Source organism: Glandiceps talaboti, chromosome 12, assembly GCF_964340395.1.
Source record: "Glandiceps talaboti chromosome 12, keGlaTala1.1, whole genome shotgun sequence".
Lineage (NCBI taxonomy): Eukaryota > Metazoa > Hemichordata > Enteropneusta > Spengelidae > Glandiceps > Glandiceps talaboti.
The window spans coordinates 14,400,586-14,425,706 of NC_135560.1; the positions used below are offsets into that span (position 1 = coordinate 14,400,586).

A 25,121-nucleotide genomic window follows, 5' to 3' on the forward strand; every position below is an offset into this window, starting at 1 on the left:
TCTTAGTGAGCCCCTGATACAAAAGGGATGCAATAAATAAATGAATAGGAAAAATATTTAAAAAAAAAAAAAAAAAAATTTCATCACATTTTGGCGGGAAAAGAGAATACGACAAGTTATGATAACTTCTGATTTGCAAAAATGATTCAGGTACACATAATTAGACTTTGAGGAAAAGATTAGCACTGATTTATTTCATTAGCTTGACAGCGATGCTGGAAAAAGCCTTCTAAGTGGTTTAGATTTGTGTGCCCGCATGTTTTTCCACTTTCTAAAGTAATCATTTATATGTATTGACCCATGAGGAAATCACTTTCACCTGATTACTTGTATTCACGTCAGTATTACGTCTTTGTTCACTGATTGGTTCAAATCAATCATGTGACCAAGCCAATAATGATGACATTGACACAGCTTGGTTTCTCGGAGTCAATAAGTCATGTTGCAAATATCAGATACAAACTTGTGCAATGTAGTCAAAATTTAGTTTGAAAGTATTAGATACGTCTAAAATGACCTGAATTAGTGATCTTGATATTGTCTTGTTAATTAAAAGCTGCACTAGCTGAAACTGGAACATTTTTTGTAACTGTTGTGTTCGATATACTGACTTACTCATAATATCGTACACCCTGAATAGTATTGAAGCACCTATGGGTAAATGTATTTGTGTAGTTGTACACATGCAATCAAATTGATTTTTGGGTCCGCACCCAATAATCAGTACCCCGATGAACCATGATTTGAACTTATTACTATACTGCTTATAGATAAAGTAGACCTCTAATTGACATGTACAATGTCTAATTATTGGTATTTTACCAGTTTTCAGTGAATATATTTAGATATCATTACCCAATATTTTTCTTTGTTCAGTCAAAGAAAATACGAGTTAACTAAGCGGGATTTGGCAATACATGTATGAGTCAATAACTAGATGAATAGTGACAAAGCCCATTTAGGGTTATGAGTATTTTCCAGCTGAATGAAAAATATCTTGGAGAATAACATAATTATACCAGCGCTAGTAAGAAAGAAAAATCAGTAAAAGTAATGTAAATTTTGAATATTTTGACTCCTATTTCAATCACAGCAGAACCAGTGACATAGACATGCATAGTCGTGACTTAGAACGACCAGGGTATAAATTCCATATTTTTTTTTTTTCAACTTGGCTTGTGCATGGTAAATTGTCTAAAACTGGTATTTTACCAGTTTTTAGTGAACATTATATTAATCGTTGTCTGATCGAAAAAATAATATGTCAGTTACAGCTAGCGCAGATTTAAATAAGGGTCTATTAAAGCCAACAAGATGATGTTCTACTCTTGCATAAAGACAGTTCCACAGATATCAAATTTATAATCTCAATAAATGTCCTATAAAACATGTCTAGTGTCAAAACCTTTTCAATTTCCTTCAAGTATTAATTATTACGGTAATTAGCAGCAACTCTTGTCTGAAAAATTCCCACATTCAAACACTAAACAGGAAGCGAACCTTACATTGAATGACAGTGAACGTGTTTAATATGTGACATTACCAGTACAATTACTTGATACTAAACACTACAGTAGGAGCCGATTGATAACAGTAACTGCAAGTTGATCTATATCACCATGGTAACGACCTGAGGCAGACTGAACCAATGACCTGAACTAAATAGCTATGGAGATATTGCAATATGGGCTCCACATGTTCATTCTCTCATGATCATGCATTCGAAGTGATAATACTTTTATATTATATGAACATGTATCAACTATTTACAATTAATAGCTGACATTTTACAAAGAAAAACTTCAACAAAAACTGTTTTTTTTATTGTAAAATCATGAAAGAAGTCTTCTCTTTAAACTCTTTATAACAAAGGATACACATATTACTTTCATTTTCCTTCTGTTTGCACAATTTCATTGAAATCATGATGAGACAATGCCAATGTTCTAAAACACAAATCGGTATGAACACCTTTACCTGTTCTGTATTTTCCTCTATTTTCAAATTTTCCTTTCCAGTCAAATGTCTCAAAATTTACAGTTTCATTCAAATTCTAATGTTTGCACAATTTTATTGGAATACAATGAAATATCGCTACCGTTAATATTTAATATCAAACACAAATTGGTGTCACTGAACATTCTCACCTGTTTTTTTTTTCTATTTGCCAATTTTCTTTTAGTCAAGCACTTGTTTATTTTCTGTCACAAATAATTTAAGCATTTTATTAAAATAAATTTTATTTGTTTTGTGTCTAAAAACTACCTAATTATCTTTTGTGTGTTTCCATCCTTCATCATAACTAGAACTAAAATATGTTGCATAAATCTAAAATTAAAAATCTCCCATAAAAGAATTTGTACATTTACCCAACATGTCCAATGAAAGCAATATCATATATTCATATTATTTGTTTTCATATAAAAAATATTACTTCTACAATCTATTTAATTTTACTATTCTATTCATCCCACATACATGGCCTAATCACCATGGCGATAATATCTGTCCGTAGTGGAATCCAATTCATTTAAGTATTCTATCACAGTATCTCCCAAGAGATGAATGTCATGTATTCCAGAGATGATTTTAGGTAATAGAAAATATCGCCAATGGCAATGAAGCACAACTACATACTACACACTGCCTTAGCTGGTGGATTTGATAATAAAATGGGGCAATATTTAGCTGAGGTGTGTTGATGACTTCACAGCATTCTTGATACAAACTCAAGTAACTTAAAGCTGCACTAAGCTACAACTGGACAATTTGTTAAAAACAGTGACTTACTTCTCAATTCTTGATACAAAGGCAAGTAACTTAAAGCTTAGCTTCACTAGTTACAACTGAACCATTTAAAAAAAAAAAAACCAGTTTTGTTAAATATACTGACTTAGTATACTCAATTTTGTACACCATGAAATATATTATATCATCCAATGGTAACCTTGTGTGTGTGTAGCTGTACACATCAAAAAGTAAGAAAACACAATGCATTACGTCAGTGCTTCCACTTTGCACACAAAATGTAATAATATGACAGACCCCCCCCCCCCCCCCCCCCCCCCCCCCCCCAATACAAATGTGTATCATTTGCATGCAGGTATGCAATGTTTTCGGTATAGCACTGCAGTGAAAATACCAGAAGTAAGCGTGCACCAGTGCAAGTAATCTCTCAGCTGGTACATATATAATAAATTCATGAGACTCATGAAATGTGAAATATTGAGTTTTGATATGTAAATATTAATAGCTTAATTGAATTACAACATACACATATATGCATGTGACTGTATACAACATACTCATCATAATAAAACTCTCAGAATAAAAGCTACAACGAGAGCCGGTCTACATACCCTGTGATTTTGTCATTTTCCCATTCTCACTATGTATGCCAAATGAATAGTACATACATTGTAGTATCATGGTGACTGCAGCAATAGATAACATATCATTTGATTTGAATGCATACTAGCACTAAATTGAAATTCTACCAATATAAAAACAGACTATTCATATTTTTATTACATGTTTGTTCGACAAATTTATATGTCACAATAGCAACTTCCGTACTAACACAGGGTTTCACAAGTCTTTTCATATCACCATGGCGCTTACAGTCTCCGTAATATAATTTGTAAATGGCAACAAATACACAAAAACAGATTTGTATGAATATTATATACAAAAAGATGTTGAGATTGTACCAATTTTTAATAACGTAAATATCATATTTATCAATCTAAAAATAACATGTACTTGTAAGTATTATTTTTTTCCTACTTCGATGTACAATGTACTTGACAACTGCCGATTGGCAAACATCCCTTGAGGCAATTTCAGTTTTCATTATTTCTGTATACTTCAAGGCTATTTCATGATAATTTCGCACTCATCAAATCTCACAAAGGAAGTCTATTAATTATCTTAAAATCAAATCATAGGAAATGTTATTAGAGAAAATTGTGCAGACTTGAGCAAGTCTAAACATAATGGGTAGTTTGTAAAACAACATACCTTATTATTTGTTATCAAATTATTATAAAAATCATAAAGTTGGGGGATTGGGACTATCAGAAATGAAATTATTTTGAAGGGTTTAGGACTATTTACCATGTTTTGCTCGATTTTCATTTTTTGACATGATTTCATATTGTTGTACTGTGTAATAATTTTCTAGGACACATCTGGAGTATAATGGAAACATACTTCACAATAAGTGTTTACGCTAGCATGATTCTTTTATTTATGTCAAAAATATACTATATTAAAATCAAAATTAACCTACAGCAATATAATGTATTGTACAACAATTGTATTTTTTTCAATCTGACAAATTTGAAGAACAAATTATTGACATCTGATTGAGTGAGATACTCTGCTTCCACTCAATTATTTAACACTGCTACAAGCATGAAACAAAGGTCAAGACATCAATCATCTAAATAAAACATTTTGACATAGGGAACGGACTACTGACATATTGGTTGCAATTTCCTGTAAAAGGGAGGTCATACAAAAGACATTATGCCTTATCTGATAAGCATTCCAGAATGACAGATAGCCAAGAGGAAGTGGGAATGTTTCCAAATCCAATTTTTCAGTCATGAGATTCATATCTAATGAGTTAGATGAGTTGATATGTTGTTTACGAACAGAACAATTTGTTAAACTTATGGTACAGTATGTGTCTATTCAGTGGGGTAGATGAGTTGATGTATAGTTTAGGAATAGAACGATTTGTTATGGTATATGTCTATCTAGTGGGTTAGATGTGTTGATGTGTAGTTTACAAATAGAACAATTTGTTACACTTATGGTATGTGTCTATCCAGTGGGGTAATGAGTTGATATATAGTTCATGAATAGAACAATTTGTCACACTTATGGTATGTGTCTACCTAGTGGGTTAGATGAGTTGATATGTAGTTTACGAATAGAACAATTTGTTATACTTATGGTATGTGTCTATCTCGTGGATTAGATGTGTTGATGTGTAGTTTACAAATAGAACAATTTGTTACACTTATGGTATGTGTTGATGGGTTAGATGAGTTGATGCGTAGTTTACTAGAATAATTTTTTACTTTTACACTTATGGTATATGTCAGTAGCAAGGGAATGAAACACAATGTGGGTTACATCTGTAGGTGCACTTTTACTACAGAACACTATTATTTCATGTCCTTGATTAATGGTATCAGCTGGTCATTAACAATTATAACATATTGCATCTGTGTACCAACCTAATTCTTTCCTTTATAGTTAATTTAAAATTTACATGTACATGCAACTACATGTAAATAGTAAAGCTGATGATATAAAATTGTGATAAGTTTATTGATGTTATGGGGGTTGCATTTGTAAGTATGTCTTTTGTGTCAGTTCATGGAGAGAATTTTAACGCTGAATAATCTGTTAGATGGTTCAAAACTTCACATACATTTCTAATTTACCATTCCAAACTAACTATGTTTTACTGACTTATGTCTTGTCTGCAATACAAATATAGTATACCAAATCACAGTAGCACTGTAAGGATTGAATAAAACATGCTGCCTCAGTAACTTCCACAAGGTTTGAACACTTTCTTTACTACATGAACTGTAAATAATGACTGGGATAATAAAAGTCATGGTAATTGATAAATTCAGAGGTGAAGAACCGATAAGATACACTGATATACTTGTACAGGTCATTGACATGGGCAAGAACATAAAGTAGTAATTATATAGTTATTGCGGCCCATTATGGATGACGGTGTATTAGATGGTAATCTGTCCGACGTGAGGAGGATGAGCAAATTCTTAACCAGCACAAATGCCAATCTTGGGATGTTATATTTGCATTAATTACTTTTTATTACATATTGAATGAGGATTTTTATGGCAGGAATGTATATGTATTTGTGTAGTTATATCATTCACCTGGTTAGATTGCTAAAATTTGATAGCATCTTGTTAAAAATTGCTTCTTGGTAAACGTTAAAAATTGTTTCAGATAGCACAATCAGCCAGTATGTAGTGGGAAAAACAGCCCTTTAATTGACACCTTGCTGTACTTTATCAATGTAATAGTGTCATGCATTTACTATAGCAACAATTCTTCCATTTCTCAATGATGACATTTTAAAGAAATACTTGCATTTAGGGGTACAAATCAGATAAGTAAAATATTTTTTGAGGGTGAGAATTAAAATGGTTTAAAAACTCAACTATCAAACTTAGAATTAAGTTATTTTATCCTACATTGAACTATTGATCTAGCCCCTAGTATTATACACTTGGACACTGTGTGAAGAATTTTAACATTGTATGAATTAAATAAACAATTTGTGATACGCGTATGAGATTCTGATATCATCATTTAGGTATACTATAAAGTGAACATTATAAACACAATAATTCTTTCTAGTCTTAAGTTCAAATGATTGAAAAGAGAAAAACACATTTTTCAAATCATAGTACTTTTTAAAGAAGAGAATTGTAGTTACATTAATAGAATTAATAGTATATATGTATATTTGAATTCATGTAATTTTTACTTACTTCTTTTTAAGAGAGCCCATGGAAAACCAATTCCCAATGCATTTTATGCCGATGGCAATAAAATATATACAAATGTATTATGGCATTAATTACAAATGGCTATAGTATTAGGCAAATCGCTTTCATGTCCTTCATAATTTATATTCAGGATGAAGATCTCATGCTAGGACATACTAATGTTTTTATGCAAGAGCACTGTCTGCTAAAGTGTGCAATTTAGTATTTGTATCACTACAGAACCAATTCATCACATGTAGGTCCTCTTTCTTAAACTTTTAATAAAAATACAAAAAAAAAATGTAAAATTACAAATGCATTATTTTGTAAATTTGTATAAATGTAGATTTAAATTTACATTTAAGATCTGAGTGAACTAAGTGATAAAAATACAAATTTCAAATTGGCATTACATACAAAATTTTAAACTACTTTACCACAAGTAGTTTCCTAATAGAAAATAAATAATTCAGTTCACAATGTACATGTATGGTACAATTGTATTTTATATGTATACAGATGGTTTGACACAGTGACAATATACAGAACACATATAAAGGCATACAAAATCATTCACCCATTTTTCTTGGATCACAAAACTTCTATGAGTGATTTAAACTATACACCTTCCAAAGTACATTGTGAAGCAGGTCGCTAAAGTGGCATAAAACAGAGTTTACACATTTTGAGAGATGATTTTTGCTACACATACTGTAATTCTTACTGAAGCATAGCACTGAATTATCACTTTCTATTGGTGAAAATCAAACCTGGTATTCAGGCATAATGTTTAAATGTTTCAATTATATAATCCAGTATACAAGGATAACATATCAATCAACTGTGCTAACAATGCTAGAAGATAATTTTTAATGCCATCATAGACATCAATCATCATTACACCAGACTAGTTTAATCATGGTTTATGTGTTAGAAAAGCTTGTAAACATGTGTGTGTGCCACTAAAAGATTTGCATGATTTTTATCTTTTAATTCCCAAATATAGCAGTAACCAGGCTTCCTACAGTAGGCAATCAACTAACAGATTCTTATAGACATAGAATTCCTTGACAATTTACGAATTATTTCCATCTCTCATATTTCATTTAGAAATCATTTTTAAGTCTCTGTTGACTGATTAGGTATAAATGAATGACATTAAAATTTCTGAATCATATATGTATACCTTTTTTTTTTATTGTTCCTAATAAAGGGAAAGAAACACAAACACATGAAGGTTGAAACATTACAGATCAAATTTGGATTTGTTTGTGATAAATGTCTCATTTGTACAATCTCAGTGTAGGTCAAAATACCTCCTTTCCCTTTATTACAAGATATATGATTTCAAACCTATCAGTTACGTATGCATGACTGCTTTGTTGTGTATTGGGTTACTCAGTTGTTTAGGTCACCTTTCTCCATCAATATCATAAGTTTAGTTCACGCATAATTACGTATATAAGTGACAGCGCTTTCAAAATTCATATTTACATGTACTCCGTAAGTTTTAAACTGGCCATATGGATGGCAAATGGGTATTTTTTTGGGATTTTTAATTCTTTAAAACAATTCTACTATGTTTTTGTACTTTTTTTGTACAATGTCAAACAACAAGTACTAAATCCTTCTTTGTAACTCAAAAAAAATTGCTAATCATTAAAAAATGTTTAAAATATTTGTTATCGTACATACAGTAACAATCTTTGTACATACTTCTTAGCTTTTTGTAATTTATTGCAGTTTAATACAAACACTGATTTGATCGCTGGTTTTCCGAATTGCTTTTTTAAGTAGGAAAACATAATAAAAACCCTTTGTTATCCATATGGCTCCTTAACAAATTTGTTCATATTACTATCATTTTTTTTTGACATTCTCCCAAAATAGCAAATAAGAAACATTTACATTATTTTCTTTATTGTTGTCATTATTACATTATCTTCATTAATAATAATTGCATTATCATTACTAATACACATCATGCATCACTACATTGTCATAATCACTGGAACCAAAAGCATAGATTCTAGTTTATGTTTTTACAAATGGCAAAAAAAAAATGTAGTCTAATCTGCTTATTTTAACTCTGTGAAAATGGGACCTGCCTGATTATAAATTCAATTGGCACATATGAATTCATAAAACTGCAACTCAATGTATTTGTTATATTGTATATCGAATTTCCACACTTCCTTTCAGGCAAAAATAACACCACATCCGATGCAGTGCCTCTTCATTATTTATTTACATTTTTACTACTCCATCACTAGTTTCATTAGTTTATGAAAGCTGCACAAAATATGGTTCATTTATACAATTACATGTACAGGATACATCAAAATATGTTTTTTGAAAATTCAAAGAAAATAAAAAAATATTCAGTAAAATGAATAATAAATGACCTACCTCAGTGTAGCTAAGGTGAATAAAGCAGACTCGTATCACAGTTCAATGATGACAAATCAATGCTATAATTTTACGTATCATAGCTGAGGCTTTGCTCCGGTCGACTGTATACAAATCACACACCGTATGGCCTCAGCTGCCTACTTATACCTGAGTTGTTAGTGTTAAGTTTGTGGATTCTCCTCTCCACTTCAAAAGATAAACACAGCGCTCACTTTTCACTATGAAGTACACTTGTGACAACGAGGGCTCCCTCTACACTGCATTTGTAAACATTACATTGATTAAGGTTAAGTGCATCAAAATATACGTTTCAAATTCAATTTGACATCAAGATATGATTTAGTTTGTGACCTAAAACGCAATTTTGATTTGACATTCTTCCATGTTGTCTCATCGTCCTAAAACCACATGTCTCTTTACAGTTTGCATAGCATATACAATTTTTTGGAAGAATATACACTGCCTTGAGAGAATTAATGTGTTGTATGGACAAGTACCAATATATGATAACATTTAGAGATAATACATAATGATTACTTGTACAAATTTTTATCATTAGGAACAAAATAATAAAAAACACAAAAAAATCATTGAGGTGGGGGTTGAAATTTTGGCATCTTTAAGATTGACCTTAATTCCTACATCAATTTCGTTTTTCACTTTTATACCATCAAATTATTGCTCATTTTATGGTTACATCATAATCATAGAGATCACCTCAGGTGATATAATTTTTTTTTAGAGTATGTTATATACTGCAGTATATAAATCAAATTAGATTTCAAACAGGCGCAAAAAATTTTCAGTAAAAGTTGTAAAACATGTATTTTTAATGCTTATAATGATATAAAATCAATTTAAAACTTCCACTTCAACACTTGAACTTCTAGTCCATCATACATAATGGATATTTATTTGTTTATTTTTGTAATATTTTCATATTACATGTGTATTTTTAAAATTTGTCTTTGAAAGGAAATCCTGTCTTTTGAATTGGAAAAATATACCATATGGTCAAACGGAAACCTGCAAGTTTTGTTTTCAATGTACCATAATTTTTTTTTCAGACAAAGGACTCAAACATTATTCTCTAACAATATGTTGTCTATTAAGTTATTTTTGGCATAACCAAAATATGACTGAAACTCTCTGGACGATTCTCTAAATTAGGGATGTTTGTTTGTTTGAAACTCTCTGGGTGATTGGTTCTTTAAATTTTTAAAATTACACATGCTTAATTGCACAATTGTATGTGTACAAACGTGATGAAACTGTAAGTGTAAGCTTAAATTTACCATGGGTTATACTTCCATGAATTTACCAACAAAAAAATAAAATATGAAATTTTATATTTAAAAATCCAGATTAATTCACGCGTAATATTTATGTATGGATGCACGAGTGACGTCGCTCATAAAATGTCACCATTCCTCTTGCGGACGATGCAGGTGGAAGGGGCCAAAATACATTACGTGTATGGAAGTATCAATCTATGTACATGTATTACATTAGTCGATGAGTCACTGATAACATTATAGTAACGTAATATAGTGTGTTTACACTGTGCAGTTACATTGTAAATACACTTTGATACATGCATTTCTACACTTACGTATTATGTGAAGACACTGGGCCGCGTTTCATGTAAGCAATACGTCTCTTCCATTACAACCATGCTTGAATTCCATAGCAAACGACGTTTAATATAGCGACTATGCATGTAGTGATTCAATCAGTGTGTCTCGCAGGTATCGAGTTCATGAACCCTTTCACTTTCGCAAGTCCGAAGGGCGCCCCGTCAGGTGATATCCTCACTCGGAGCATTTTTATTATTGCCTTATAAAAACTTAAATATTTCTTTTATACTTTGATTCTTTATATTATGACTAGATATAAAATATGATTTAGGATAGATTGAATTAGAAACTTCAATCATTATGAATGCGTTGAGAGGTACATTTAGTAATGTTAACTTCAGCTTGAACGAGGTGTCATTTGCCTGGTCAGAAAACTTTTAATAACAATAGTGCACAGTGCAGTGGCTAGTGGGTGACCTCGCGTTTCGACAGGCTTTGACCCAAAGTCACCCCGGTTAGTGAAGCTATGATCACATGCTCACTCAGCTGACCTGGTCTCGGTCTTGTGATTTTAATAAAGGAACACAGTCGCCCATTGCCCAAAGTACACCCACTTTTTAATACCAAATCATGAACAAGTATCGGGGTTTGTCGTTTGTGTTTCCGATTTTAGTAACTTTCCTATGGAGCTGTGGTTGTGCAAATGCAGATTCAGGTAACGTTACCGTTACGTATAGATACAATCTGATTAAAATCCGATGTAGATGTCGGCTAATCGTTCATTGCTATTTTACCTTCGTTATTTTGCCTGAATTGATCTCTGGAGGAGGCGACAGGATAAAAACGTAAACATGTACCACGAAGGTCGATTCAGGCAAAATAACGAAGGTAAAATAGCAATGAACGCCGGATTAGCCGACATCTACATCGGATTTTAATCAGATAATGTACAGATAATGTATATAGATTTCCATTACATTATGTCACTTTTATTTCTGTTGATTTTATTTAATTTTACTTTCGATTTGATTTGATTTAATTTTAGCTTTGATTTTCTTCGTATTTGAAAGATTAAAATGGTTTTGAAAAATAAACAAATTCATTTGTAAAAAAAATAAATAAACCAAAACAAATTCATTTGTTCGTTTTGCAAGTTTCGCCAGAAAATGTTAACGATTACTATGATTTTCATCATTGGCAGCCTTAGGTCTCCATACACTAGTACACTAGCTGCAATAAATAGTAACATTATTTTTTTTTTTTTAAATTTCAAACTTTTCATTGTTCCGGGTTTGGAGCGCAGAGACAAAAAATAACATATTACTCTTTTAAAGTGTAATCCTTGGAATGATAAAAAGTACACACACACACACACACACACACACACACACACACACACACACACACACACACACACACACACCACACACACACACACACATACACAGACACGCTCGCACACACTTATTAATGAGTCAATTGAGAACTATTTCCTAAAAACCATTCAAAACTAATTCAGGAATTTTATTTCTGCAGCTAAACTGGAGTTTGATCAATGGATGCAGAAGGTAGATATATATGCATGTATTTGTGTCAAATAGACTGAGATAAAAGTGATATTTCTCATGTCACCCTATTTTATCTACAAATGTTAGACAAAATAACACATGATCTACAGAAAACCCCAACAATTTCATAAAGAATTGTATTAAACTGCAACAGAGACTCATTTCTGTTTACGTACTTTCAACATTTCTGAATTATTTTTTGTGGCAATTGTTTTTTTCGAAATTTTACTTAGTATTCTTTTTTCTTTTCTCATTTTGCAGCATGATAAAGTGTATGCAACTGAAGAGGAATATGGCTCTAGGTTGAGTGTGTGGAAGAAGAACGCACAACTAATAAAAAACCACAATGCAGGCAATCACACCTATACAAGTAAGTAAATTTCTCGAACCAGATTTGTGCAACAATAGACTATCACTTGCATAAATACATGCAAACACACACACACACACACACACACACACACACACACACACACACACACACACACACGCGCGCGCGCGCACGCACATGCATGCACATACATACATACATACATACATACATACATACATACATACATACATACATACATACATACATACAATAAACAAACTAGTAATTTAAAAGCAGGATGGAATTGAAAGCAAATCTCACACTCAATACATTCGTTCCTTCTTTGCAGTGGCTATCAATAAGTTTGCTGACTTAGAGGCAGAAGAATTCAGAAAACAGTATCTCTTCACTTTACCACAGGTAAATATTGTTATCATGTAAGAACAATTCTACCAGACAGACAGACAGACAGACAGACAGACTGACTGACTGACTGACTGACTGACTGACTGACTGACGGATTGATTGATTGATTGATTGATTGTATGTATGAGTGAGTGAGTGAGTGAGTGAATGAATGCAACTAGTCATTGAAACTAGTAGCAATGTCAGTTTCAACAATTTAGTATATTATGTTTAACATTTTAAACTTATATTTTAACTAAAATGTAAAATGTTAAAATATCTTTTCAGAACTGTTCAGCAACAAAGGGAAACCATGTTTATCGTGGTGGAGATATACCTAAAGCATTTGACTGGAATAAATGGGTCAGAAAAGTTATCACTGATGTCAAAAATCAGGTAAAGGAATGAATATATTTCAGTGTAATCATAAGCTCTAAATTGACTCCTGAATGTTTATTTCCTTCCGTTTTTGCTGACTCCCATGATGCAATGTTCCACAGCAAAGATACCTTATAATGGCACAAGATCAACTTGATGCTAATGTCTAAAATTGCAATCAATTGTATGAGATGTAAAATCATTGAAATGAGTCCAGAAACCATAATGTAATTGTCATTCTGTGGTCTTCTTTCCTTTTGTTTTCAGGGAGCATGTGGTAGTTGCTGGACATTCTCTACGACTGGTTGTTTGGAAGCAGTCACAGCAATAGCATACTCTACTTTGATCTCCTTGTCAGAACAACAACTTGTAGACTGTGCTCAGGCTTTTGACAACCATGGCTGTGAAGGGTAACTCAACATTATTCTATTCATACTCAAGAAATATATTTGGATGAAATACAGTCCCAACCTGCTTATCCTTGCTTTTGATGATAAAAATAATTAAAAATTTACAAACCTTCAATATTTCAAGTAATACCGCGGTATTGCTCAGAGGCACTGTACAATACTAAAAACAAAAACAAAAAGGGGGGTGGGGGGGGGGGGGGTGGATGGGGGTTAAACATGCAAACATACATATTGATGAAAAGTGATAACATCAAACTGTGGGAAAGGACTATTATAAAAACTGTTTACTGGATGGATGAATTTTTGAAATAACATAACTGCTTGAAATATTTGATGTAAAATTTATTTCATCCACTTTCATTTTACATGTCAACAGTGGTCTACCGTCCCAAGCATTTGAGTATATCAGATATAACCAAGGAATTGAATCTGAATCAGACTATCCATACACACAAAAGGTAAAGTAATTGATATGCACATTGAATATTCATGAGCTAATTGATTGGTTTTCATTGGTTCATTTTTGATCTTATGAAACACTTCATGTTACACTCGGCTTAAGACTTAGAAACAGCATTATTTCTTCTTTGTACTTACATTTCAGACATTAACCTTCTCCATTTGTTCAACATATTTTACATAAACCTCCCACTGGTGTCTTTTATTGGTAATGTTTGTAAGGTACGCCATGACGGGGCACCCTCACACATCGGTAAACCCTTCTCGTGACTGGTGAGGGCAGAACAAGGCCGGCAATGTATCTTACAGTGTATAAGCCATAATACTGCAAGCTACTAATGGATTTTAAACTCTTTCTTCACAGGATGGTAAATGTCACTTCGATCCATCTAAGACAGTAGCCTATGTTGCTGATGTGGTCAACATAACCAAGGTAACATTACAAATATATGTAAACCAAAAGTATTAATGAGCTTGAAGTTGTCACACACACGCACACACACGCACACACACACACACACAAACACACACACGCACACACACACACACACACACACATTATGTACATGTTCATATTTGCAACAAGTGTATTAGATAAGATAAGATAAGATAAGATAAGATAACACTTTATTTTAGCCGTTTAGAAAATTTTACATTTCTAATTTGGTATTTAAACAAAATAAAGTTAATAATGATCTATGAAATATAAATATTAAAGTATACAGTAGTTCTAGTGTGTGTCTATTGACTACATGTATCATCCAGGTATATGTAGAGAGCGGTTATAATATCCTTATGTTTTGATTGTAGTATATATCTAAATTGCTCTCCTCTATCTAAGTTTATAAAGTTTGAGTTGAGGGTAGTGATAATACTAAACATTTTTTCTCTTTGTTTTGTATATAATTTACAATGAATTAGATGATGTCTTTCATCTTCTATTTCTTTACAATGTGTACATAGTCTGTCTTCTACTGGTGTTTTTGGTTTTGTATATCTACCCTTCTCAATGGCAAGTTGATGGCAACTTAATCTAAATTTGGCTATTGTTTTGATGTGTTGTTTATTGTTCATTACTTTAATGTATTCTTCTTGTTCCAGGGAATTTTTGAAGTTGTTGTATGTACGTAACTTAGAGTTTTCCCTTTTGTTATTTTCATTCCATTGATTGATATAATATTGTCTAATTGAGTTGTATAGTTCTTGTTTTGTTAAATTGTTGATATTCTTGCTGTTATATAATTGTATATTGTGTTCAAAGGTAGTTAGCCATGAACCTGTGTAATCATTGTTCTCCATGTCATTCATTGCATAATAGGCTAAGTTGTTATTGTCTAATGTCTTGAGGTATTTGTAATAGTTTATTGCTGAGTAGTATATTCTACTAATCAGTGGTTCTCTCCCAAGTTCCATTCTGCATCCTATTTTGCTCACTCTGTTGCTGACATTTAATATTTGGCGACAAAAACGTAGATGGAATTTTTCTGTCTCTGTTTTGTCCCAAGTTGTTTGATTTTGGAGAACACCCCATATTTCGCCAGCATATGTCAGGATAGGTAGCTGTGTTGTATTCATGAGTTTTTCCTTTATCTTAGTACTGTTTATCTTTGTCGAATATATCTGTGACTGGATTCTTGCAGCTTTGCTGGCTTTGTCTGACAATCTGGTTGCTGTGGAGCTCATAGAGCCATTTGTCTTGAATGTTACACCGAGATATGTGTATTGTTCTGTAGTTTTTATTTCTTCCAAGCCACATTTGAATTGTCTTGTATCTTGTTTGCATCCTGATTTTCTAAATACCATTATTTGTGTTTTGTTTGTGTTTACTTGCAATCGCCAGTCTGTTGTGTATCGATGAAGGTAGTCCAGTGCATTCTGTATTCCTTCATAGGATATGTGAAACAAATGTTTATGATGAAAATTACAATTTTATTACACATGAAAGTGAATGTCATTACTGAAGTAAGCAGCATGTACCTCTGGCTACCTAATTAACATCTATGTAATGTTACGTCACCATGCATGCCTTTGTGCTTTGAGATACATCATTTCAGATCCTGCATGGATGTAAAATATACAAACCATAATACTCCATATTCTGGTCAGTTTGCTTTACAGTCATTTTGAAAGGTTGCCCCATGTTAGAGAACAAGAGGCCAATCAGATGGCAATACCATATTTAAAATGGCCAATATATGTGGATATGAAGGTTTGCCAGAGCAGCTTGGAAACAGCGCCACCTACCGGTCGAACTTTAAAATATTTTGTCTTTTTATTATTTCTTTGAGATAAATAAAATAAGACATATATAGTTACTTTGCTACACAGATGTGTGAGTGAAAATTATATATATATATGTATGTGTGTGTGTGTGTGTGTATTCATTGTAATTTTTATATATTGTCAAATTAATTATGCATTTCACTGTTGCCAGATTTTCACCCAATTTGATTTCCTAAATTATTCAGGAAGATGAAGATAGTCTGTTGGATGCTGTGTACAATTACAATCCTGTTAGTATAGCATTTGATGTTGCCTCAGATTTTCAGTTCTACAAGGATGGTGTGTATAGCAGGTAAAATTAATGCCATGCAGTTTTTTCAAAGATAATGTGCAGGGGGGAGGGGGTTCCACTCATCGGTTCTATTATGGTGTGTGTGTGTGTGTGGCAATGTTTGAATATGTGATATAGTGTTTTGTTCATTTGAGTTGTTGCTATCATAGTTTGGGATTGCTATGGTGAGATATTGTTGGTTGTGGGTATTATGATATTTATCATAAAATGGGCAATTTTATGATAATTGTGAAATCTGAGTTCAGATTCCTTCATCAGTAGCTTTTTAGCACAACTGAACTGATAAGGTTCAGTAGATCTATAAGCATGGAGAAGTGTCTGTGTGTGTGTGTGTGTGTGTGTGTGTGTGTGTGTGTGTGTGTGTGTCCGACTGTCTGTCTGTGTGTGTGTGAGATGCTTCTAGAAGTAGGAATGTTATTCTGCAGATTTTCTTCAAAACATTTTGACACAATTGGATCTAGCAACCATGACCAAGCCCTTAGCAACAACCAAATGCAGTATATTTTGGTTAAATTACAAAATCATCTGCTAGGCAAGTGAGTAAACATTCAAAAAATGTATGCAAATATCCCTAGCAACCATGACCATGCCCATACAAACAGTGGTGTATTTCACAAAGATAACAACAGGGATTCTTAGGCAAGTGAACAAACATTCAAAAAGTGAATGCAAATATGCCTAGCAACAAGACCACGCCCATAGCAACTGCCAAATGATCACATATATTGCAAAAATAACAGGGATTAATAGAAAAATGACTAAACTTAAAAAAAATATGTAAATGTGCCTAGCAACAAGACCACGCCCATAGCAACAGCCAAATGATCACGTATATTGCAAAGATAACAACATGGATTAATAGACAAATGAATAGTATTCAAAAAATGTATGTATATGTGCCTAGCAACAGGACCACACCCATAGCAACAGCCAAACGATCATGTATATTGCAACAATAACATCAGGGATTCATAGACAAGTGAACGAACATTCAAAAACTGTATGCAAATATGTCTAACAACATGACTATGCCCATAACAACAGCCAAATGACCACGTCTATTTTAAAGATAACAGCAGGGTTGGATAGGCAACTGGATAAATCATTCAGCAAATGAACACCTATACCTAGCATGTAGGTGAACAATTTTTAAAAACTACAGTTGTGCTACAACGCCATTGGCGCTATTTTTTAATTCGTGCAAGCATTTCAATGACTAGATCTGTTAGTTTTGTTCCTTCCATAGATCCCGTTAAAGTGGCACAAGCTGAGTTTATAAACTTTTTACTCGAGTGAAAATACTTATTAAAAAAAACACTTTCCAGTATAATGTTCATGTCGATGCATGTCTTCTATAACATTACAATTGTCTTTTAGCATTGTGAGAACATTTCATTGCATAGTAGGATTTTCCTGATCATTTTTTGATATGTGTTACAATTACAAATGGTGGTTTAAGTATGCTTCAGTAAGTACAATACTGTGAGTATCTTTTAAGATAAACTACACCCAAAGATGTATAAACTCAACTTGTGCCCCTTTTTTGTTTATTTTTATAGCCATCTCTGATGTTTCTTTTAGTTGTTTTTTTTAGGTTTCCGCTGTACACTATTTTATTGTTTGCTTGCAAACAATTGAGTGAACATTCTTTCACTTTTGTATTATGTCCTAATTTGTTGATAGTCTACTAGTTCTGATATGTAGTGTGTTAAGTGGACTGGGGCAACCATTAGTTATTGAGCTGTCAACAAATTGTGTTGCAGTGAATTTTGAATTTGTGTGATTTTTTTTGCTAACAGGTATACCGTTTTGGTGTCTGCAATGCTTTATTTGACTGGTCTAGATTTTGCCATGTTATAGTTGCTATTCATCATAGTTGGTATTCATTATGGTTATTTCTATAGATTTCTTTGATAATTCTGTTGAAGTTTTAGTTCCCCAAAGTGCAGTACATAAAACATTTCTTGCATAGCTGCATGCAAATTATATGCAAATTAGAGCACAGTCATTCCATGTATGTGATGTGACATCGCACAATTGCATTGCTTGATTTTTATGAAAATTTCCTGATTCAGATAAACATATGTAATACCTGTACTAACAACACCATACTGCACAAGTGCCAGCCGGTTTGAGGACACTTGGGCATTTGCGCTCGTGAGTGTGTTGTTTTCTGCTGCTACCATATTGAATACTGCAAGCACTTGTGCAAATACCCCCTGAGTACACCACACTTGCACTCACATGTCATAAGGTTCCTTCATAGTATTGAATGTGAATCTGTTAATATATGAATGTTCAACTTCCTAGAATTAAAGAAAAATCTCTCCCAGCGATAATAGACTTGTCATCAATTATTTGCTTTGCAGTAAATTATGTAAAAGTGACCCCCAACATGTCAACCATGCTGTACTAGTCACAGGCTACAATGTTACTGAAGATGGAATGCCATATTGGATGGTTAAGAATTCCTGGGGTCCAGATTGGGGCCTAAAAGGGTGAGTGTGTCAGGGAAGCCGAGTTTTTCTAAAGTACAGGACAGGGGAAGGGAGCACAATTACTGGAGAAAATAAGAAAGAATGTACACACACAGATGTCACAGGTTTAACTTGAACTGGTCTAGTTGCTATCTAAATAAAAAAACTACATCACTTTGTACAGCAAAATTGCTTGTACAAGGAGAATATGTTTATCAAAAACATCTATCAACTTAGAATACTCTTGAAAGTTATTGATGGCTGGTTGTGGCAAATAAAGTGCAGACTTAGGGGGACACACTGTGGATACAGCAATACACACAGATTGTAGATGGAAGTGATGATTGTCCACTGAAAAACTTGCATTGGTTCCATACAGTGTAGTATTCACAGTCCTGGCAAACATTGAGTTTCCAAGCAATGATTCAGTTCAGAACTTCCCCATACAGGAATCAAACAGCATACTACCGCATTGTTGTAGGTTTCATCTCAGATCCCCCAAATCTGATGTTCATCTCCCAGAACTGTCAAACATTGTCCCTCTTAAACTAGTATTATAACAACTCTCTTGCCACACAGGATTGGATGGTCATAATTGCCACCAGGTGTCCATTATAGTATGTGCAAATTTAAAAAAAAAAAGTTGTGTATCTACTTTCCAGCCATCTGTCAAAATACATTATGCTAATTTACTACCTAACTGATACTATATGCGAGTAAACATGCTTTTGATATCCATATCTTGTCAACAACCCATGCCAGTCAACCAAATATCGTTGTTCCTGTCAAGCCAATGAACTTTTACGTCACCACATTTTGACATAGTGATGCCATAGCTTATTGTCTTTTGTAATGCAAAAATTGCGCTATTGAATTGATTTAAATCAAATTGAATTGAATTAAATTGAATTGAATTGCAATTTATTGCACCAGAAAATTAAAACAAAATATAGATTCTTTGAATGTAATACAAAACAGAATTCTGGTCAGGGCCATAGAAATAGTTCCCGGGGAACTAATTAAAGTGAATGGACCAGGTATACATGGAAATCGCAGTGGTCCTCTAGTTCTCATAGGCAAATGTGCATATTTGAGCTTTGATATCCCATGGACATATATTGTCTGTGGCAAGGACAAGTAAGAAACTTGTCTGTGTCTGGATATATTGTCTGTTGCAGACTGGTAATGGTGAATATTATTTTCTTTTGTGCTGTTCTTTTGTGCTTTACTTTTGTTTCCAAATTAGCATATTATGTTAATTTGTAGTATCTTTCCTAAATCACTATGACTTCTCAAAGAGAAATCTTACAGTCTACTTTTTTATATCTACAGGTATTTTTGGATTGAACGAGGACAGAACATGTGTGGTTTGTCAGACTGTGCATCCTATCCCATCGTCCATGACAACAACGTATAATTATCGAAATCCATCAGTAATTAAATAACAATTTATTTACCCCCAATAAATATAACAGTGGGTAAATGGGGAGTCAGGAAATAGCTTGCAAATAGTCTGGGTCTGTCCCTCAGATATCCAGTTTATATTCATTGTACAGAAATTCACAGCAATGATTCAAAATATATAATGTATTATGTACATGCAGTTAAAATTACAAATATATAGTTGATCTACTGCACCAGTAGATGTTGCTTGGAGATCTGTTTCAAATGGTATATAGGGTTAATACCTTATATGTTGGCAGGGGGGTGTCATTTGGAATTTGTGCACCAGAAAAATGAAAATTGAAATTACATATACAGGAAGTTTACTGAGATACATATGATTTTATTCTGTATACACAGTACTGTAATTTTTTGGTAACTGCATGATGTCTTTACCAATGCTTCAAAAGAATGTATTGACCCAATCCAGCCTGTCTTATGTTATAATTACACCAAATAAAACAATTTACAGTGGATTTCCAAGAAGCGTGTGGTAGTCATCTAATGAGATATGCAGTTTAATGAGGCTGACTACAAGGTTTTGTGTTAAGATAAACACAATACAGATAGCAGAGATTGACCCCTTACTGTGAATGAGAGAGAGAGAGAGAGAGAGAGAGAGAGAGAGAGAGAGAGAGAGAGAGAGAGAGCGAGAGAGAGAGAGACTGTTTACATCATTAACAGAGAGAGAGACTGTTTACATCATTAAGAAAAAAAAACAGACAGTGTAGGTATGTTATAGATTGGCACACAATATCACAGTGACTCTATCACAGTACAACGTGATATCTTCGACTAATCGATCACCCCCCCCCCCCCCGCAAAACTTTTGCAAGCCAATTATGCATTTCTCGTACTGTATGATACTATAAAGCAAATTGAACTGAAGGCGACCTGGAAAATATTTTAAGAGTTCAGAGCTTGTAAGGTAGCGGTAAAAGCTATTTTCCCCCCATTTCTTTGTTGTATTAAAAATCATGAAAAATATCAGAATAAAGATATTGCAACCAAACTTGCAGCAAACATCCTTTTTGATTATTATTTTGCTTTCCTTTATGATTAATGAAATATGACACCAGTAAATATGAAAAATAAATATTTTTTAAAAATATTTTCATTTCGATCTTGGAAACTACTGGTCCTGCTTGCATACAGAGTAATCCGGGACTCGATTCTGACAATTGCCCCTCCTATTTAGAGTCAAGTCAGTAATATAGACTCGTGCACCGTCTGTAAGCAGGACTAGGAAACTACATGTTCTTTTAAAATCGGACTAGATTTGACTCTGGTCCCGTAAATATGTGCATACTGATTCCGATTCCCTTGTTTATGTCAGAAGCAACCGTATTTTCAGTTTAACAATGGCTTTAGAGTGCCAAACCCAGTACATAATTTGACGTAACAAATACGGGTCATTGAGTAAAAACATTCATGGCATGTGTTCATTTTGAATTGTAAATAAAGCACTTGTGGACGAGAGTGTTGTTAAGTGATTCAATGAGATTGTACGTAGAGAAATAGCCAGCAAGGTGCAAAAGCTACTTGGATCAAGAACCTATGGGAACTTGCTAAGATCCATAGAGCTGTTAACCTTTAAATCCGAGGCATTATTTGCGTTGATCGCTCACTGCAGTGCTATGGTAACGCGATTACCGGAAGTCAAAATAAGAAGAAGAAAAAAGAATTCCAAAAATAATTTCAAATTGATTTTTTTATGGAAACGTTTCCTTAGGAACTCCTCTTCAGGAAGAAAGAAAACACCCCTCTTAAAAAATAAATAACAAAAATAAATTATATAATTTTGAATAATTGTACATTTTACAATGCGAATTTATAAGAGTTATCATGAAATAGCACTCTGGATTCAAACGAAATAAAGTCAATGAATGGATTGGAAAATGTAAAAGATATGGTTAGAAAAAGAATAGCATGAAGAATTTCTCAATTGATAAATTCTTTAGTTACAACATAGACCCTACACCCTGGTGTAGGGTCTATGGTTACAAGTGACTGCCTCATCTCAATGCCCCATCCATTTAAGTCGGATCTAAGCTACTAAAGAACATATGATAAATTGAACTGAAGGCGACCTGGAATTGAGAGTTGAGAGCTCTTAAAATCGGACCAGAGTCGACTCTGGTCCCGTAAATATGTGCATACTGATTTTGATTCCATTGTAAACTTCTGTCAAAAGCAACTGCATGTTCAGTTTAACAATGGCTTTAGAGTGCCAAACACAGTACATAATTTGACGTAACAAATACGGGTCATTGAACCGCATGAGTAAAACATTCATGGCATGTGTTTATTTTTATTGAAAAATAGACAAACAAATATGAAAAAATGTAAGCCATTGTTTTTAAGGCTTTACAATAATTTACGAAAAAATGTAACATTATTCAAAAATGCATATCATGCATTACCGCGGGTAATCCTATAGAAAGGTGTACGGTTACACGGGTACTTTTCATCTGAAAATTCCCTAATCATGAGTTGATAACTTGGGAAATGCCCCAATGTTTTAGAAAAAATCTTCACAGCAACAGAATAAAGGTAAATAACTGGAAGATTTTCCACAAGATTTTCTTTTCACGACAATTCGTGATATGTATGATGCGATGCAACCTGCCATACTTTTGCATGAATTTTGTAGTGGGCCACTGACTTTGTGAGTGGCAATCCTTAACAATGAGTCTATTTTTGGATTGTATACAGGTAGATGTTTTCAACTTGAGCATCCCCGGGGTCCTATATATGCTACTATCATTACAGGTTGTCATAAAAGGCCATATATATAACAAGTAGCCGCATTCGTTCCATCACAGTGCTACGTACGTACGTGACGTGGTGTTCTCGGAGATCTTCGGCCAAAAGTCGCCCTGGCAAAACTTTTGATATTACCATTCGTCACTGTACACGACTATTCTAGAACTTTGCAGTATGGTGAGTAACTCTTTTTTTTTTTCACTGAAATGACATTTATCAAATATGTTTACCCCAGTTAAGCAGTGTGCACTAGAATTATATCACAAAAGAAAAAAAAATATGGTTGCATGAAAAAAAGAGAAAATAACAAAGTGGAGAGAGGTGGGGGGGGGAGCGACAAACAGACAGACACAGACAGAGACAAGAAAGAGAGATACAGACATACAGGCAGACAGACAGAGGAAGGCATACACAAATATATCGCAAGTTCTGAAGTATCAAATGACTATGCAAAGTATTTTCGCCAGATTTTGTCTATTTGGGAACTTATATCTATGCAAATTAGTCGCTTACCTATCACATTACCTATGCCTATCAGTTAGGTACATTCACTGCAAACAACACTTCAACTACTTTCCGTATGTAACCATAATCGTTCTTGATGTTTACTAATGTAATGTATCGAAGGTATCTGGCATTTTAAACGTTCCCACTGGATAGGTATACACTTCTATGAAGCATTTAAAAAGTAAATTCGTTCGTGTACGTCATTTTAAACTGATATCCGACCAGCAAAAGGAAGATTCGTCAACTGACAACGGCAGCTTACAGTGCCACATATTTGTGTCAGCTGCCTTCGAACCGGACACAAACGCCACCGCTATTGATATTGGTTAAAAAATAAAGGATACAATAATGAAACTATTAGTGCTACTAAACAACTAAGAAGTGTACCTTCCAGTTGGTTTTCAGAGGATTTGGCGTGTTAATTCAGATCTATGCACGTTAGGCTGGGGTCAGAATTTACGGCGGGGTGGGGTTGGGTGGGGGAGAAATGGGGTGGGGGGGCATGAAAAAATGAGAGTTCAAAGGGGGGGGGGGCTGCGAAGATTCTGATGGTTTAAAAATTCTATGTTTAACATACAAGGTTTTAAGTAATATGTCCCCTGTTTATCTCAGAGAACTGCTAGAAATCCGTTCTTCTGGTCGCACCCTTCGTTCCTCTACCGAAGGTGCTCATACACTTCGCCAGCCAATTGCCAACACGGTTTTTTATGGAGACAGGGCTTTTTCGGTGTGTGCTCCGCGTCTCTGGAATCGGCTACCAGTTTCACTCCGTCCTAGCGTAAATATTGATGTTTTTAAATCAAATCTTAAGACACACCTTTTTATTGAATGAAAGTATTTTATTGATGGTTTTTTAATTCTTTTTACAAAGTTGTGTGAAGCGCTTTGAGATGTTTTGTTTTACATGTAAAGCGTTTTTAAAGAAATAAATATTATTATTATTATTATTATTGAAAGGGGGCATGACATATTTTTCTCATGATTTGAACCAAATTAAACCTCAGGAGCCAAATATAGGTTACAGCCCAATGTGAAGCTTTTTCCGCAAAGCCCACGTCTATTTGTATAGAAATCTCTCATTGTTGTGTATGGAAGCTGAAGTTGATTTCCACCTTTGAAGTGGAAGGGGGGGGGGGGGGGTTGTACTGTACAATTATACATTAAAATATAAGTGGCCTGGAAGGGGGGGGGCTACGACAATTCTTGGGTTCATTTCGTGGGGGGGGGGGGGTGTGCATGAAATATTTTGAGAGCGCGAAGGGGGGGGGGGGGGCTGCGAAATG

At 33.7% G+C, this 25,121-nt stretch overlaps 1 protein-coding gene across 1 annotated transcript; it reads left to right on the forward strand.

Annotated features, from left to right (window-relative positions):
- The first annotated feature begins 10,977 nt into the window (after positions 1–10,977).
- On the forward strand, positions 10,978–21,012 carry LOC144443404 (pro-cathepsin H-like). Its single transcript, XM_078132871.1, has 11 exons — positions 10,978–11,252; positions 12,074–12,105; positions 12,367–12,475; positions 12,768–12,838; positions 13,112–13,219; positions 13,469–13,611; positions 13,988–14,069; positions 14,435–14,503; positions 16,539–16,645; positions 19,015–19,143; positions 20,455–21,012. The coding sequence occupies exons 1-11, from the start codon at positions 11,168–11,170 to the stop codon at positions 20,537–20,539; spliced, it is 1,020 nt and encodes a 339-aa protein (XP_077988997.1). The 5' UTR covers positions 10,978–11,167; the 3' UTR covers positions 20,540–21,012.
- The last annotated feature ends 4,109 nt before the right edge of the window (positions 21,013–25,121 follow it).

What these genes read in the sequence shown, in the direction of transcription:
- LOC144443404 (XM_078132871.1), top strand. Translation starts at nt 11,168, where the DNA reads ATGAACAAGTATCGGGGTTTGTCGTTTGTGTTTCCGATTTTAGTAACT. An exon ending in TTGTGCAAATGCAGATTCAG is followed by an intron (nt 11,253 to 12,073) that starts GTAACGTTACCG and finishes TTATTTCTGCAG; the next exon opens with CTAAACTGGAGTTTGATCAA. An exon ending in AGGCAATCACACCTATACAA is followed by an intron (nt 12,476 to 12,767) that starts GTAAGTAAATTT and finishes CCTTCTTTGCAG; the next exon opens with TGGCTATCAATAAGTTTGCT.